The 18,765-nt window shown below is 40.1% G+C and overlaps 2 protein-coding genes across 2 annotated transcripts; both read left to right on the forward strand.

Annotated features, from left to right (window-relative positions):
• Positions 1–6,578: 6,578 nt before the first annotated feature.
• On the forward strand, positions 6,579–11,739 carry LOC125245604 (deleted in malignant brain tumors 1 protein-like). The gene is made up of 7 exons (XM_048156274.1): positions 6,579–6,777; positions 6,922–7,111; positions 8,747–9,061; positions 9,183–9,485; positions 9,574–9,888; positions 10,228–10,530; positions 10,686–11,739. Exons 2-7 carry the CDS (start codon positions 6,985–6,987, stop codon positions 11,096–11,098), a joined length of 1,776 nt encoding a protein of 591 aa, XP_048012231.1. The 5' UTR covers positions 6,579–6,777; positions 6,922–6,984; the 3' UTR covers positions 11,099–11,739.
• LOC125245605 (scavenger receptor cysteine-rich type 1 protein M130-like) lies at positions 11,437–16,894 on the forward strand. Its single transcript, XM_048156275.1, has 13 exons — positions 11,437–11,551; positions 12,207–12,521; positions 12,667–12,981; positions 13,085–13,399; positions 13,493–13,816; positions 13,893–14,210; positions 14,433–14,735; positions 15,357–15,428; positions 15,601–15,915; positions 16,004–16,201; positions 16,300–16,395; positions 16,613–16,672; positions 16,824–16,894. Exons 1-13 carry the CDS (start codon positions 11,437–11,439, stop codon positions 16,892–16,894), a joined length of 2,817 nt encoding a protein of 938 aa, XP_048012232.1.
• Positions 16,895–18,765: the final 1,871 nt, after the last annotated feature.

Consider the following 18,765-nt stretch of genomic DNA (forward strand, 5'->3'; position numbering starts at 1 on the left):
GTCACCTTTTGACTTGCTTAGTTGGGGACACTTAATATTCAACAATATTATTGATTTGACTGCACTGACACTATCGACTGAACTGAGCTGGATGATGACATCACTGTTTTCTGCTTTATTGCTGAATTGAACTCATTCCATAATTGATTAACTTTATACAGTTATTGAACTGAACTGAATCAACACTGAACTGTTGTCTTTCTAGAGCTGCTTTACAGTAGAATTGAATTCTGTTTGCATCACTGAATTATTATTTCCTGCTTTGAAACAATCTATATTGCATAAAGTGCTAATAAAGGTGACTTGACTTTACCTGTGGGAAATCTTAAATCTTATGGCTCGCATGTTACTTTCAAAACTTGTTTGTCAAGTTGTGGATTTAAAAATATATTCAGACATTCTCAAATATAGCTCTTTGTAAAGGTTTAATTTTTATTTTGTATTTATTTGTTTTTTTTAAATGTTGAAATGTCAGTTTTTGCATTAATTATATTAGTTAAACCTGAGTACACAGAGAAATACATTTTGTTACACATAACATCAAAATTTAACATGAACAGGAAAGCTTTATTTATCAACTTGATTTCCTGATTACCTCTTATTTGAGTTTTCTGGCTCAATTGTACCATATTGTTATACAGCCACACCACTTAATTTGTATAATAGTGTGTGTGTGTGTGTGTGTGTGTGTGTGTGTGTGTGTGTGTGTGTGTGCGTGTGTGTGTGTGTGTGTACATGAGTATGTTTTTGAGTAGGTCTGTTTTGGACTCTCAATGTTTTAGAATCTGTGTTTTAGTGCATTGTGGCTTAATTATTGATTTTATTTCACACATTTGGAATTTGGTGGGTGGAATGTGTTTAATTTGCCCTCTTGTTATTGTAGAGTGTCACCCTTCGTTGCTGTGCACTTTTTTCTGAATTGCATATATTTTTGTGTATTTCCCATTCATTTCCAATGGTGGTCATTTTTGACATCATCAAATACATAAAGAACTATCTCCGATCAGCTCCTGACAGATATGGGGGTATGGGATGCCAGAAGGGCCCGACAGCCATTGATCTTTGTTCTCAATCGGAATAGGTGCATTTTTATTTACATTTGTATTATTGATTTGAAGTTTGCTGAATAAAAGTTCTGTCATGACAACTCTCTGAGTGTTTGGCATGGTAATGGGTATGACGATGTTGGTATGTTTGGTCTTGGTGGAATACATCTGCTACGCTGCTGCTGCTGTAGAGAAAGTACAGGACTTCCTACTGCCAATACATACATGACAAGCTGCTGTGAGCAAGTAAGACATGCTACTGCTGTACAATATAATTACCCGTAGCAGATCTATACAGGTGGAGCTGGGGAAGGTGGAGGGTTTCTGAAGTGTGCTGCACTGCTAAGGCAAATGCTACTCATGTATTTAAAGACTGAGCATGCAAGCTCATTGGCTACTAATACAGCAGGAACCAATAATCTGTGTCATATAGATAATGATGTGATTACGAGCAGCTGAGTTAAGGACCTATTAGCCTGCACATTTAGAGTTTCATGATAGACTTTTAGTTTTTCTTTCATTGCATTGCTTTTGTGTTGTTATTTTGGTGGTCGAAATAATATCAGTGTGTGGATGTCAATGTTACGACAGAGACACGGAGGCAGAGATAAAAGCAATCCAGGTAAGTTTTATTGCACAAACAGCAGAGCACAGGGTGATGGTAAGCAGATATGCAGTTCTTGAATAATGGAGAGAGTATAATACTGTCCTGATTTTGTCTTGCAGATGCAGATGGAGAGATGCATTGGAAGGTGATGGCTGAGACACTCACACACACAGGTAGGTAGGCACACGAGGAGAACAGGAGACGAGGGAGATGGAGTAGACAACTTGGAGCAGGTAAGTATAGCGTTTGGAGTCCTTAAGGTAAGCATACATGAGTTGTAGTGCAAACGAGACCGGACAGTGAGTGTGTGTGAGTGTGGTGGTTTTGTAGTGGTGGTGATTGCAGTGCTGATGAGTCACAGGTGGCGGTGATCAGTATGCTGGTGATTGAGTGCGTGGGTAAGGGAGTGAGGTGGAACCTGACGTGTCTGTGACAGTACCCCCCCTCCCACGGCCCGCTCCTGAGGGCCGCGGACCCCGACGTCGTGGTGGTCTTCCTCTAGGGCGTGGAGCAGGTCTGTCTGGGTGGTTGGTGTGGAAGGTCTGTAACAGGATAGGATCAAGGATATCATTCTTGGGAACCCATGAGCGTTCTTCGGGGCCATAGCCTTCCCAGTCGACGAGGTATTCGAGTTGACCACCACGGCGCCGGGAATCCAGGATCTCCTGAACCACGTAAGCTGTGCTGTCCTCCAGGATGAGTGGAAGGGGGGGCTCGGCGGCTGCCACGTCAGGTTCTGTGGAGGGAACAACAGAAGGGTGGTGAGGTTTTAGCAGTGATACATGGAATGTAGGATGGATTCTACTGTACTGTGCCGGGAGTTGGAGACGGTAGGTGACGGGGTTGATCTGCCGGATGATGGTGAATGGGCCAATGAAGCGGGGACTCAGCTTCTTGCAGGGCAGACGCATCCTGATGTCCCTGGTGGACAGCCAGACCTTCTGCCCCGGTTGATAGACAGGAGCGTCGGAGCGCCGAAGGTTGGCTGCCATCTTGCGTCTGCGCAGGGCTCTCTGCAGTTGGTGGTGAGCTGAGTCCCAAACCCTCTCGCTCTCCCGGAACCAGTAGTCGACTGCAGGAACGTTGGAAGGTTCCCCATCCCAGGGGAACAGTGGGGGTTGGTAGCCGAGTACGCACTGGAAGGGTGTTAGTCCAGTTGTGGCTTGGTGGAGGGAGTTCTGTGCGTACTCGGCCCAACCCAGGTACTGGTTCCAGGAGTTCTGGTGGCCGTGACAGAAGGTACGCAGGAAGCGGCCTATCTCCTGGATCTTCCGTTCCGTCTGCCCGTTCGACTGAGGATGGTATCCAGATGACAGGCTGACGGTCACACCCAGGAGGGAGAAGAAGGCCTTCCAGACGTGGGAGACGAATTGGGGTCCTCTGTCGGAGACTATGTCTTCAGGTATTCCATAATGACGAAAAACATGATTAAACATCAATTCTGCAGTGGCCATGGCGGTAGGTAGACCCTCCAGGGGTATCAGACGGCAGGACTTTGAGAAGCGGTCTACCACCACCAGGATGCACGTGTGACCGTCAGACTCAGGGAGATCGGTGACGAAGTCCACTCCCAGGTGTGACCAGGGTCTCTCAGGAACGGGCAGAGGAAGGAGCTTGCCGGTGGGAAGATGGCGTGGGCTCTTGGAGATGGCGCACTCCCTGCAGCCCTGCACGTACCTTCTGACATCGTTGGCCATGTTGGGCCACCAGAAGCGTTGTTTGAGCAACGAGAGGGTCTCATTGGCCCCCGGGTGGCCAGTGCCAAGTGAAGAGTGGGTATTGTGCAGGAGTGGAGTGCGACGTGCCCGTGTGACGTATTGCAAGCCTTGGGGGCAACCCGGCGGAGTGCGTGTGGAGGCATTGGAGGAGGGAATGGTTTCTTCGGACCAGGGCAGGGCGTCCACAAGCTCTTGAAACGGGTCGTTGGTGCTCATGCTGTGAAGTTGTTATGGTCCGGTCTTCTGTTACGACAGAGACACGGAGGCAGAGATAAAAGCAATCCAGGTAAGTTTTATTGCACAAACAGCAGAGCACATGGTGATGGTAAGCAGATATGCAGTTCTTGAATAATGGAGAGAGTATAATACTGTCCTGATTTTGTCTTGCAGATGCAGATGGAGAGATGCGTTGGAAGGTGCAAACGAGACCGGACAGTGAGTGTGTGTGAGTGTGGTGGTTTTGTAGTGGTGGTGATTGCAGTGCTGATGAGTCACAGGTGGCGGTGATCAGTATGCTGGTGATTGAGTGCGTGGGTAAGGGAGTGAGGTGGAACCTGACGTGTCTGTGACAGTCAAATGGATGTCAATTTTTGACGGCAGTTTGATTTGCATTTTTGACCTGTTTTTTTTGTCAATTTGATATTTATTTTTTTACATCAATTGGACATCAGTGTATGGGTGTTAAATGGATGTCAATTTTTTAATGTCAATTTGACTTTTTTTCGACATCAATTGGACATCATTGTGTGGATGTCAAATTGACATCTAAAATTTTTTTAGAAGTCAAATCACTTATGCTAGTGTGGTAAACATTGTAATTGCACTTTCTTCTAAGTAGCTTTAGACAACAAAGTGTCACATTCTGGACAAGAACCACTACAGTGTAGACAGGAAGAGACCAGATGACTGCATTTAAAATAAGTTAGTTTATACTAGTGGTGGTCCTGGAGAGCCACAGTCCTGCAGAGTTCAGCTTCAACCCTAATCAAACACATCTGAACAAGCTCAAGGTCTGAAGGTTGCTAGAAACAGTGGCGTAGCATCTGGGCATGCAAGGTATGCACATGCATATGGGCCCGGGCGGATTGGGGGCCGCTATTACGGGCTTAACCCCAAAGTATACTTCGGGCGTCCGCGCATCATCTGCATCGCGAATATTCGCCATCAGGAGGGTTCGTGGATGTCCGCACTCCTCGTCCGCGTGCAGCTCAATTTTCGTGATGGCACGGACAGTGTGTGTACTGTTCAACAGCCAATGTGAGAATGAATTGAGTGCTTGAAAACAAAGTCCGCTAGATAGTGCGCAGTGCACACGCCGAACGCGTCTTTCTGCAGCCAAATACTTTCAAAGGCTCGCACGCGCGTCAGTCATTAACAATCTGAATAAATGGACCATAAAATTGTCCATGCCATGTCTTAGCCATAATCTATTGTATTTGACCGGTATTCTCTTTTCTGTCGTTTTTCAAATAGGTTGAAACGTATGCATGCAGGAATGTAAGCAGAACAGAATTTTAAATGAGTCATAATGGTTTTCTGAAAAAAATGACTATGTCTGCACAGTTTGGCTACTGCACAAGATGTGAATAAATAATACTCGTACTCGCTACTCTTTATTCAACAAAATAAAATACACATAAAACGTGATGTAAACATATTTAGAGAATACACTTTTAGTAATTATTAGGAATAAAACATGTGCATTAAAAAAAGTCTGTGACAGAATAATTAATTCATACCTTTATAACATAAATCTTAGGACTCATTGCATCTGAAATGATGCTATGATCATCCTTAAATTCCAAAGCTTTAGTCGAATCGGTCGAATTCAAATGTAGACTGTGTTGAAAAGCCGATTTTTTTGACATTTTTGAAATAGAAGTCAAAATGATGGAGGAGAGCATTGTTGTCATTCCTAGACATTTTTTTTTTTTAACCATTTTTGTCTGCATGTTAGTGAGAGAGAGGATTTTTTCATCGACTGAGAATCCAAAGACTTGTTACTGAGTTTTTGAAATGAGCGCATGCGTAAGAACAGCCCCCCCTTCACAGCTCATTTCAAAGGAAAGCCTCCCAAAACTCGTGCACGAGTATTGGAACACGAGTGTTTACCACCGGCATTCGCTGTGTCGTGTTAGTGGATTCATTATGTTGGACTCACCGCAGGTAACTCATAATCTGCAGTTGTTATTCCTGTCTCCTGACAAAAACATTGCATGCAGCGCCTGTGGAGTGTGGAAAGTTACTGGAGCGCGCAGCCGCACACGTCTCTCACAAGGAATGTCATGGCAGTGATTGACAAGCCAGAGGGCCAATCCGCGCACGTCTCTCACAAGGAACGTAATGGCAGTGATTGACAAGCCAGAGGGCCAATCGGATTGGCTGATGTTTTTAAGACCCTACCTCGTGCACAGATGATGTATATTAATATTATTACTTTCAGTGCACCTAATAAATAGTCTTTTATCAGTTAGTAAAGACAGTTTCAAGTAATATTGCAAAAATGTATAAAACAAAACATCCTATTTAGCACCTTTAAAGTCCTGGGAATCATTTGCATAAGACGCACATCCCCTCCACCCCCCGCGAAACCGAGGGAGGCCTGTGAAAATTTTTTGCATAAGGGCCCGGGGCTCACTTGCTATGCCGCTGGCTAGAAAGCTACAGGCAGGTGAGTTTTTATCACGGTTGAAGCTAAACTCTGCAGGACTGAAGATCTCAGGACCGACCTTATATATGTTTAGGATGAGAGTTTATTTGAAATATGTTATGCCATTTTCTAATATGTTATGCCATCTTCATCTTCATCTTTATTTAGTATTTGTTTCACTGTTCACTATTTTAATGTGTGAAATACCACTGATGCTATCAAAGCAACATTTTCTATCATTGTAATATCTATGGAGGTCCATTTATTTAATTGTTCAAATATACTGTTAGCTTGTAGAAGTATGAATGTGCAAAACAAGGTGTTTTAGTAGAAATGTAGTTCACAGGCTCTCTCTGCTGGTCACAAGGTGAACAACATGCTCATCTTCAGTGATAATTGTGTTGTTGTTGTTTTTTCTGGATCACCTGAAACAAAACACTTCTGTGCAATTAAGTAAATTATTCTGAAATATAGATAAAATGTTTCACAAAATTATTTTTTTTTTCTGACTGTCATTAGTGTAATAAGGGCTTAATTGTGCGTTGTGTGCTCTTGGTAAACATTTACTTAAATGGATTTGTAAAGGAGTATTCATTTTACAGAGTTGAGTTTATTACATGTTAATGTTATGCTAACATATGTATACACTAATAGACATTTTTAGGACATTTACAGTTAATTATCAGTGCTTTTATCTCGTCTCTGCAGGTGTTGGGCTTTGATGCTGTAAATAAACTGGAGAGTTTCCTGTCTCCTGTAAGTCAAATGTATATGCGTGTGTCTGTGTGGAGGAGGAGTTCATCAGCGCTGACAGTTAGATGTATATGGAGAAAGTCATAAAAGCCTCGTCTGATTTGTCATCGAAGTTGTTTGATGGTTTCCTCTGTTGTGTCTAATAAGGTAACAGCGAGTGTGATTGGAGGGTGTTGGACCTCTTTCTCTCTCATTAAGGGGTGTGAGAGGATGCCTGTACTTCTGTATCATCAGTGTGGAGAAGCTTTACTGGATGTTGAATTAATCAAGCAGAGAGAGATGGAGAGATTCCTGACACTCATTTTACTGACTACAGTTGTAAAACTCATCACAGCTGGTAAGTACACAAGAAATTAAAGAGATGAAGTTGTTTTTAGGAATGAAGGTGTCAGACTGTTATTTAGTCACTTAAATTTAAACTATACCGTAATGTGTTTTTTGTGTCTGTGTAATCACATTGTCACAATATTTTAAATGTGCTCCTGTTTAACACGCAATTTTTTCTTTCTTTCTCTTTCACTCTCTGTCTTTCTTTCTCTCTCTGTTTCTCCCATTTATAAAGAGCTATAAATAAGTTTTATGTGATAGTCTTCTTTTTATTCATTATAATATCATTATCAAAATAATGTTATTATTTGATATTTACTGATTTTTTGCTTTGTTTTGTGATCACAATTTAATTTTGCACGTGATATCAACATCGGAAATTTTGTCTCAATGTTCTGTTTTCTCAAAAATAGAAGAAAGAAAAAAAAAGAATCATACATTGCTCACCTTTTCTCAGGTTACAAATTATTTAATTGTCATGTTTCAAACATCATTGTATAACCATGCAGGCATCTCGGTTAAGTAAAATTGATCACACATTTGATTTTATAGACATTCATTTGGAAATCTTAGTTTGAGATATGTTAGCTTGAGTGAGTCCCATGAACATTAACATTAAAAAAAACAAAACAAGAAAAAATTATTTGCTAATTCGATCCAGCAAGATAAATGCTATATTATGTCAAGATCTCAAGAAAATTAAGATCATGAGAAACAAGACCTAAAACCTAAAGGCCTTTCCGTGTTAAATCTTACACAATGCAGAGCTCAGCTGCAGAAGAACTTTTAAATATAAAAGGAATAAACCAGATTTAATATAGTTTGAGTTTAATTAACATCATTTGTGGCATAATTTTGTTCACCACAAAAAAAATTACTTGTCCTTCCTTAAAAAACAAACAACAACAAAAACATTTACAGTGGAAGAGAATGGGGCCAATCTGTAAACTTTAAAATACTCACAGTCTCAATAATTTAGACACAAAACGTAAACAATATGTGTGTTAACATGATTTTAGTGTGGAAAAAATTACTAACCTTTTCTGTGCCAATTTATATCCAGTTTTACAACTTCGTTTCCATGACGAAGTAATGGTATAAACCCTGTAACAATGTTTTAAACATTTTAGAATAATTGATTTAAGTGCTTTTATAAAATAAGTTTTAATAAAAGTTTTTAAAGCTGCTGTCCGCGATTTTTGGCCCTCTAGCGGTTAATAAACAGAACTGCACGCGTCTTGCGGAGGAACATTCTAGCCGGAGCTTATTTTCTCAGTGTATATCTATGGCGAGTCACACAGTTACTGTGATACTCTGCGGCGAGTCCTACCAGTCCAGTCTGAAATAGTCTGAATATAAACACTTATTATAAGTGTACCCTAATGATTCAGGATAAGACAAAAACACGGTTTAGAAAATGGATTCATGTTGTATATTCTCATTATATAATTTTTGTAAATTTTTAACACAAAAAAAGTTGTGGACTGCAGCTTTAAGTTTTTAATAAAAAAAGAGTATTGAAGTCTGAATATTCTTTTAAATATTGAAATGTATGTGTCCCATTTTGCCAGTTGTTCCACTTTGTAATGCTATGAATTAAACTCTCATCCCTTCATCTCTCTCATTTTTACTGCTTAATATTTAGACGGTGTGAATGTGAGGTTGGTTGGTGGTCACAGTCGCTGTTCTGGTAGAGTGGAGGTTCATCATAGAGGTCAGTGGGGAACAGTGTGTGATGATGACTGGGATTTGGCTGATGCTACAGTGGTATGTAGAGAGCTGGACTGTGGAGAACCTGTAGAAGCTCTGAGAAATGCTCACTTTGGACCAGGATCAGGACCAATCTGGATGAGTTATTTCACGTGTACTGGATCAGAATCTACACTGAAGAACTGTGGCTCAATAGGATGGGGTAAAAGCCCCTGTGATCATACTAAAGATGCTGGAGTCATCTGCTCAGGTAAAGTATTTTACATTATTTTACAGTATTTTAGTTTTTTTGTGTGTTTTTACATAATTTATTGGTTAAAATACTAACAATAAAATGTCATGCTTTTGTTGATCTGTGTTGTCTTTTATAGGAGTCAGGCTGGTTGGAGGTTCTCGCTGCTCTGGGAGGTTAGAGATACTTGATAATCAGTCGTGGGTTTCAGTGTGTGCTGCTGCCTTTGACCAGCAGGATGCAGAGGTTGTGTGTAGAGAGCTGGACTGTGGGGCTCCTGTACAGGTGCTAGGAGAAGATGCTTTTGGCAAAGGAGACGCTCAGATGTGGACACAAGAGATTCAGTGCAGAGGAGATGAGTCTCAGATTCACCTCTGTCCCAAATCACTATCACATGAAAACAACTGTTCACATGAGCACAACATTGCTTTGCAGTGTACTGGTAAGAGTTTAAAGTACAACAAAACACATTCATTTCATTTTATTATAACTTTTCATATTTACACTAGCTTTTTCTCTTACATTCACAGACATAATAAATGTGAGGTTGGTTGGTGGTCACAGTCGCTGTGCTGGTAGAGTGGAGGTTCATCATAGAGGTCAGTGGGGAACAGTGTGTGGTGCTGGCTGGGATTTGGCTGATGCTGCAGTGGTGTGTAGAGAGCTGGACTGTGGAGAACCTGTAGATGCTCTGGGTGATGTTCATTTTGGACTGGGATCAAAACTGTTTTGGATGAAAAATGCGATTTGTACTGGTTCAGAGTCTACACTTAAGAAATGTGGATTCTTAAAACCAACTGATCCTGATGTGTGTCTTGATAAGAGCGCTCAAGTCATTTGTTCAGGTAAGCTAAAGCTAAAAATCCAGTCCTAAGCAACTGCATCAAAAGCAGTCATAATTTCATTTTTCGTTACCATTTTCCACCTTCTTTTTGTCCACACAAACTGTTCAATTAGGCTGTAATAATCATGGACCTTGTTAAAAATAAACTTTAGAAGCTTGTTTCTAATAATACATTTTAATGTAATGCCCTGAATGGATTTATTAAAAAAAACAAAAAAAAAAAAACATATTTCCCTTTATCTTTATTTCAGAAGATAAAGGGAAATATGATTTCTCATTATATTACTAATATATATTGATTATATGATTGATTATATGATTATATGTGTTGTTCTTTCAGAAGTCAGGCTGGTTGGAGGTTCTCGCTGCTCTGGGAGGTTAGAGATACTTGATAATCAGTCGTGGGTTTCAGTGTGTGCTGCTGCCTTTGACCAGCAGGATGCAGAGGTTGTGTGTAGAGAGCTGGACTGTGGGGCTCCTGTACAGGTGCTGGGAGAAGATGCTTTTGGGAAAGGAGACGCTCAGATGTGGACACAAGAGATTCAGTGCAGAGGAAACGAGTCTCAGATTCACCTCTGTCCAACATCACCATCACATGAAAACACTTGTTCACATGAAAATGATGTTGGCTTGGAGTGTGCAGGTTTGAGCATTTTTGTTTAATAAACTGAAATCAAATTTAATGTTCCCAAAAACTACACTAAATATTCATTAATTTCATTTTCTTTGTGTGATACATTTTCCCTCATTCTTTCCCTTTGTCCATATGTCTTTACTCCCTCTTTATTCATTATAAAGACATTATGAGAGTGAGGTTGGTTGGTGGTCACAGTCGCTGTGCTGGTAGAGTGGAGGTTCTTCATAGAGGTCAGTGGGGAACAGTGTGTGATCTTAGCTGGGATTTGGCTGATGCTGCATTGGTGTGTAGAGAGCTGGACTGTGGAGAACCTGTAGATGCTCTGGGTGGTGCTCACTTTGGACCAGGATCAGGATCAATCTGGACAGATCGTAAATTATGTACTGGATCAGAATCTACATTGAAGAACTGTGGATCAATAAATTGGGGTTTTTATGACTGTGATCATACAAAAGATGCCGGAGTCATCTGCTCAGGTAAACTGCTCCAAACCCTGTCCTATTTTTATATCACTGATAAACCATCTACGTTAAATGTTGAAAATTCCCCTTTTAAGTTCCATGAAAGAATGTAAGATGAGATTGGATTGACATGAGATTGAGTAATTTTATTATTTTACTCCTTTCACATTAATAGGTGGTGCTTTGTAGTAGTAGACCATTAATGATAATAATTACACATAGCTAACAAACAGAACTGGAATGTTTCTTATCTCTTGCTACTTCAGGTGTCAGGCTTATTGGAAACTCCAGTTGTTCTGGGAGAATTGAAGTTCTTGATAATCAGATGTGGGTTTCAGTGTGTGCTGCTGCCTTTGACCAGCAGGATGCAGAGGTTGTGTGTAGAGAGCTGGACTGTGGGGCTCCTGTACAGGTGCTGGGAGAAGATGCTTTTGGAAAAGGAGATGCTCAGATGTGGACACAAGAGATTCAGTGCAGAGGAGATGAATCTCAGATTCACCTCTGTCCAACATCCTTACACAAAAATGGCTGTTCACATGATAAATACCAGAGGGTGTTTTGTGCTGGTGAGTTAAAATAATATGAAAGTAATATCACACCTTTTACTCATAGGGTGCGTCTCAGTCAGCTCCCTAGTTCAGTAGTCAGAACACAGACCAGGGAGCCAGCCATTTTAAAGGCTGTTTCAATCACAAAATCCTTTGAGTGGACTGGAATGTTCACTCCCTAAAAATCCCACAATGCACTCCAAAAACCTGATGCTCACTTTGTTCCCTTAATGGAAATTCTTCAGCGCAAAACAAAGCGCATGAACCAACACAATATCAACATAATATTATCATGACATGCAATAGAAGATTTTAAAAGTCAAACCATTATTTAATGAAAAGTCAGAATATACATCAGTAGATAGGTATTATAAAATTAAAATTTGGCTAAAATGTTGCATATATATAACAACCATCAAAGTATATTTCATGACATACTTTAAACAAGATAAAAAAGAAAGATATCGGTCCTGTGTGTTGTTAATAAACACCAGGGGTGACAACACAAGCACTCAGTCATGTCACCAGAAATTGAGCATTCATTGTCTGAATGTGTAGTGAGCCAGTGTGCTTTACCTATGCCCAAATTTGTGTACACAATATACTGATACGTGAACTGGTGAGCTTATGGAGATCCATGCATAGTCTCTATCTGTATTTTTCTGTCACTTAGATAAAAAGAATGTGAGGTTGGTTGGTGGTAAGAGTCGCTGTGCTGGTAGAGTGGAGGTTCATCATAGAGGTCAGTGGGGAACAGTGTGTCATAACACTTGGGATTTGGCTGATGCTGCAGTGGTGTGTAGAGAGCTGGACTGTGGAGAACCTGTAGATGCTCTGGGTGGTGCTCACTTTGGACCAGGATCAGGACCAGTCTGGATGAGTTATGTTAAGTGTAATGGATCAGAGTCTACACTGAAGAATTGTGGGTCAGGAGGATGGAGCGTACATGACTGTACTCACAATCATGATGCCAGTGTCATCTGTTCAGGTAATTTAGCTGATTGTCCATGAATTTGTTGTGACATAAAGAATATTTTGTTTGTAAAACTGTAAATTTTTATATGGTTATTCTATGTAACTACCAAGCATTTGTTTTTGTCTACTGTGCTCTGTCATTCATGTAATATGAACAGGTCATAAAGCTTCCAGACTGGTTAATGGATCTCACCTCTGCTCTGGGAGGTTAGAGATACTTGATGATCAGTCGTCGGTTTCAGTGTGTGCTGCTGCCTTTGACCAGCAGGATGCAGAGGTTGTGTGTAGAGAGCTGGACTGTGGGGCTCCTGTACAGGTGCTGGGAGAAGATGCTTTTGGAAAAGGAGATGCTCAGATGTGGACACAAGAGATTCAGTGCAGAGGAGATGAGTCTCAGATTTCATTCTGTTCAATATCATCATCAAACAAACACAACTGCACCAGTGACAATACTGTGGGCCTGATCTGTTCTGGTAAATTATAAATATTCAGTGTCTCTTCATTTCTATTTGATACAGTATGTCATCTCTCTCAGCTGCATTATACTTTATTTTAACTTCTCTGTTCTTTATTCAGGTTACACAGAGGCCAAACTGATGAACGGTTCAGACTCTTGTTCTGGAAGAGTGGAGCTTCGGTTCATCAATATGTGGGGCACAGTGTGTGATGCATGCTGGGATATGAGTGCTGCCAGTGTCCTCTGTAGACAGCTGAACTGTGGGATTGCTGTGTCTGTTGTGGGATCAGACTGGTTTGGAGAGGGAAGTGGTGAAATCTGGGCTGATGTGTTTGATTGTGACGGGAATGAATCAAAACTCTCAGAATGTTCCATCTCTTCATGGAGTCGAGCTGAACGTTCTCATAGACGAGATGTTGGAGTCATCTGCTCTAGTGAGGTTTTTTTTTTTTTTTAAATAAATGTTATAAATGACCTATATAAATGAGCTTTAAATATTTTTATAAAGTGTCACATCTTTCACTCAGATTCCTCTCTGGCTGTTCATGATGGTCTGGTGCGGTTGTCTGGAGAGAGACAGTGTGAGGGGGAGGTGGAAGTTTCCATCCATCAGGTCTGGAGGAGAGTTCTGCTGGACTCCTGGAGTCTCACTGAATCCTCTGTGGTCTGCAGACAGCTGGGCTGTGGCTCTGTGCTGAACTTCTCCAGCTCCTCTTCATCCAGTCCTGAACACAGTCATGAGTGTGTGACGGGCTTCCAGTGCTCTGGGAGTGAAGCTCATCTGGGGAACTGCAGCTCTCCACAAACTCTCAACTGCAGCTCCACACAACAGCTGTCAATCACCTGCCTTGGTGAGAAGAGCAACATCTGGGCAGATTCTTCAATTGTTAGTGATTACTAATGTGTTTCTCTTTCTCTGAATATCAGGTCACGGGTCCATCAGGCTGGTGGGTTCTGGGGGAGACTGTGCAGGGAGGCTGGAGGTTTTTCACAGCGGCTCATGGGGGACAGTGTGTGATGACTCCTGGGATATTAAAGATGCCCATGTGGTGTGCAGACAGCTGCAGTGTGGAGTGGCCCTCAGTAACCAGCAGGTACCAGCCTGGTTTGGTCCTGGTTCTGGACCCATATGGCTGGATGAGGTGGAGTGTGAGGGGAATGAGACGTCCCTGTGGAGCTGCTCTTCTCCAGGCTGGGGAAAACATGACTGTCAACACAAGGAGGATGTAGGAGTCGTGTGCTCAGGTAAATAGTACTCAGTTGTGAAAATTGTTATTCTGTAACTTTTAAAATCTAAATTTTATCTTTTTTTGGTCATTTCATTTATTTGTATATATATATATATATATATATATATATATATATATATATATATATATATATATATATATATATAATGTAACATTGAGTGGTTGAAATGAATGGGGCTGGATGAGAGCACATGAGAGTGTTCATGTGTTCTTCTAGAGTTTAAAGAGATCAGGTTAACTGAGGGCTGTGAAGGGAATGTGGAGGTTTTCTACAATGGATCCTGGGGTAATGTGTGCTGGAACCAGATGGACAGAGACACAGTGAGTCTGATCTGTCAAGAGCTGAACTGTGGAAGATCTGGTGTTTTGTCTGATTCTACAACAAGAGTGAAATCAGCTCGTAACTGGATGGATGAAGTGAAATGTCGACTACACGATTCAACTCTGTGGCAGTGTCCATCTTCACCCTGGGGACAGAATGACTGTGGTGAAGATGAAGTGGCCACAATCACCTGTTTGGGTAAGACTAATGTATTTTCCAACTCTAAAAATACAACAGTAATCTGTAAAAATTAATGAGGATATAAACAATATATATGTACAGTATATATATTCATGCAGATGCTTTTAAACTATTCAAGTGCAACAAAAGAGAACTGTGTCTGTAAATCTCCTGTCTGTGTGACACACACACGACTCAAGCACAGAAAGCTGCTTCAGACAGCGTGCCGGCCACATTGATTTCTCTTTCATACATGAATGGACAAAAACACACAAAATTATGCCTAATAAACCTGCTGATATCTGTCATTAATGTTAATCAAAGAGCAAACGAGAAAATTACTCACTGCTCTTGACTGAATAACTTTTATAGCTTTAATAAGTATTAATTTATATTTGATTTATAATATATGCAGTGAAGAATGTGAAGTGTTTGATAACTTTATTCAGTTTCTATATAGATCAAATATCTAAAATGTATACTGTCTTTATGTTGTTTCTACATTAATTTGGAGATGTGAAATTATTACAATATAAAAATATATATTAAAAACTTAATTGTTACATGTGATTAATCATGATTAATTACAATTTTTTACAGCACTAAATATAATATTAAATTAACTTGGAATAATTACAGAACAGGAGAGTCATGAGTCTCCTAGAAGCTCTTTGTCATGCTCCACATCTCCACATCAGAGACAGTGTTCAGGTAAATTCATTTGATGTAGAAGAACATAACAATCATAACAGCCATTTGTGATGAATTTTAGTAATTTTGTTTGGGGAAGAGGATTTAATCTCACATCACACACACTGTAGATGGCGCTGTTCTGACTGAACTCTGTTGGCCAATAATGTGTCTACTTGTCTGTGGATTTTAGATCATGTTCCTCTCAGACTGAGTGGAGGGGAGGGCCGGTGCTCTGGGAGGCTGGAGGTGTATCATAACACTGTGTGGGGCTCAGTCTGTGATGATCTGTGGGACATCAGCGATGCTCAGGTGGTCTGCAGGCAGCTGGGTTGTGGAGCAGCACTGAGGGCTGATGGGAATTCAGTCTTTGGTGCTGGTGAAGGTGTTGTGTGGCTGAACAGAGTCGAGTGCAGAGGGAATGAGATTCACCTGTGGGACTGTCCTCTCTCCCTGAAGAACCACACTGACTGCTCCAACACAGATCACGCTGGACTTACCTGTGCAGGTCACAGAAAACAATTTTAGATAATTGTAGAGTAAATAATATTTGCATATTTGCATGATATTGAATGTGTTTGTGTCTGTTTTGCCAGATTTGTCAGTGTCCACTACTCCTGCCACAACAACATCATCTTCTCCTCCAGTTTCTCAGACAGTGAGCTCAACATCAGTCTCTCGTCCACAAACTCCCCCGTCTCTCTCTGTGCTTGTGATTGTACTGGGAGTTGTGCTCTTACTGCTCTTAGTGCCACTGCTTATACTGATTCAGCAGAACAGAGTGATGAGGAGAGGTAGGAGAGATCCAGAGACTGTCATATTGTGTCTTATTCAGTGTGTGATCAGTCATGTGTTGTGAACTGACAGCAGGTTTGTCTCTCTACACTCACAGCTCTCTCTAAGAGGAGAGACAGGAGCATGACTGAGGCCGTTTATGAGGAGCTTCATCGCAGACCCAATAACAGACACAGTCTCTTCACTCAGAGGGGTGAGTAAGTGTCAGAGTGTCTAATTTGTGAAGATCAACAGGGTAATCAGTTTATTCAGAGGGTGAGTGGAGTAAATTACATTCATTTGTGGGACTTTGTTTGTGTCACTTGATATGTGGTGTTAGATATAGGGTTAAAGCTATACGATCCAAAAGATATGGGGATTTTGGCTGATTTGTGATTGTGAACATGTCTGATGGTTTTACTCCATAACAGGAAGTGTCCTTTCTACCGAACAGCATTCTGGGTATGAAGATGCTGGTAAGCTTCTTTCAGGTTAGACGACTGAAATAGAATTAAGTTACCTACTACATACAGAAAAGTATGTGTGTTAAATAATTAAAAAACATTCACTTAAGTGATCTTAGAAGAGTAAAAATTATATAAAACAATGTTTTAAATATGTATGTATTTTCTATTTCAAAAGCAAATTCTGCAGTAGGAGCCACACCTGACTATGATGATGTCACCACCACTGAAGGACCAGCAGGTCAGTGACTTTAACTGATCACAGAAATTCACTTAATTTAAATAATTTGGCCTGTGAATTAGTTTCTGTTTATTCTCTTTTTCTGTTAAATAATTTATTAGAGCAACAAAACACACCAGAGAATTATGATGATGTAATCATTGCTGAACAGAGACATCATGCTACAGGTTTATTTCTTTATTTCTTATATATATATATATATATATATATATATATATATATATATATATATATATATTGCATTTAATTAAAAATCCAAAATTTGGATGCATTTAATTTTTCATTATTTTATTCTAGATGACTCAGCAGAAAACTATGATGATGTCGTCATCGTACGGCAGTTCTCCAATGATAAAAAAAGGTGTGGGTTTTTAAATTATACAGTTCTACATTAGAACAGGGTTTTTTATTCTTATTATTTTTCATCAAATTATAGTAACATATAAAGTATGAAGACTTTTTTCATGTAATTAATATAGACACATTTATATCAGAGGGTGTTCAGGAGGAGTATGATGATGTGAAGAATGTTGGGGAATATTTGCAGTGACATGTTTGGTATGTTATTGACACCTTTTAATGAATAATTTTGGGTTAGCCTTTTATAATAGCTTTTTATTATCAATTTATCTTATCAGCTTCTGTTGTCACAATAGATTATTTAAATGGACTGAAAACATTGTGTTCATTATAATAATTTTTAATTCATGTTGATACATGAATTTGCTCTTGTTTTCTAATAACAGACTATGACGATGTGGAGGAAGATCCAGGAAAACATGGAAGCGCTGTATAACTCAAACCACACACACACACACACCGCCTCAAATCAAAGTTTTTAAGTGGTCTGAAAAGTGTTTAAGATCATCCTATACTGTATGTTTTACCTGCAGTCCAGCAATGTTTTATGTTGCACTTTTTTTTTTTTTTTTGCTATACATTTCTATCATTTCTATCATCTATCATCTATAGAAATTTGAGAGAACAAAAAACTATTTCATGAGTTCTTTAGCTTTAAGCCACCAGCGCCATTTTAAATGTAGGCTCACTGCTAGTGGACTTTTATATTTTGTTAAAAATTGTTGGAATTTCCTTTTGGAAATAAGTTTACAAACAGCAGCTGTGAGCAATTATCAGAAAAGCATGTTCACTTTATGTTCTGCAGAAGGAGTTTCTGACTGTCAGAAACACAAGACATGCAAGCTGAATGCAAGCTGTAAGCTGAAACCTTCAGTGTTTATAACAGAGCTTTTTAAAGTACCATACCCTGTTTGTTTCATGTATTTCTTTTAGATTTGCTTCCAATTTAATTGTTGTTTTGAAGTGATGTCTATGTTTTCTGTTAAAGTGTTTGTCATCTCATCTGCAGGTGTCAGACTTTGCGTTTCCCACATTCACTCTTATGACACCTGGGTGACTTTGTCAGCACTTTTAAAGGAGACCTATTATGCAAAATTCCTTTTTACATGATGTTTGAACATAAATGTGTGCTGGCAGTGTTCGTGTAACACAATCACCCTATAATGATAAAAATCCACCCACTCCTTTTTTTAATCCCCATAAATCATAAGCACTGTCTCAGAACAAGTCGTTCACAGGTTCTGTACAAAGTGACATTTGTACAGGCTGACTGTTGACGGACACTGCTGTATTAGCATAGACCCCGCCCTGTGTGAGTTATACACAGTCCACCACGAGGCTGAATCCAGCTTCTTATTCGCAGTTTCTTATTGACGCTATCCGGTCCACCTTAAAAGACGCGACGCTTCCGCGTTTGTAGCTTCTTATTCACGCTCAATTTAGGGACAGTGCAGTTTTTCTCTTTTTCGCGCTTTTTTGAGGTGTTGTGTTGCTTTTTGTGTCTATTTTCAGAAACTAT

This window comes from Megalobrama amblycephala, linkage group LG14 (assembly GCF_018812025.1).
Source record: "Megalobrama amblycephala isolate DHTTF-2021 linkage group LG14, ASM1881202v1, whole genome shotgun sequence".
Classification (NCBI taxonomy): domain Eukaryota; kingdom Metazoa; phylum Chordata; class Actinopteri; order Cypriniformes; family Xenocyprididae; genus Megalobrama; species Megalobrama amblycephala.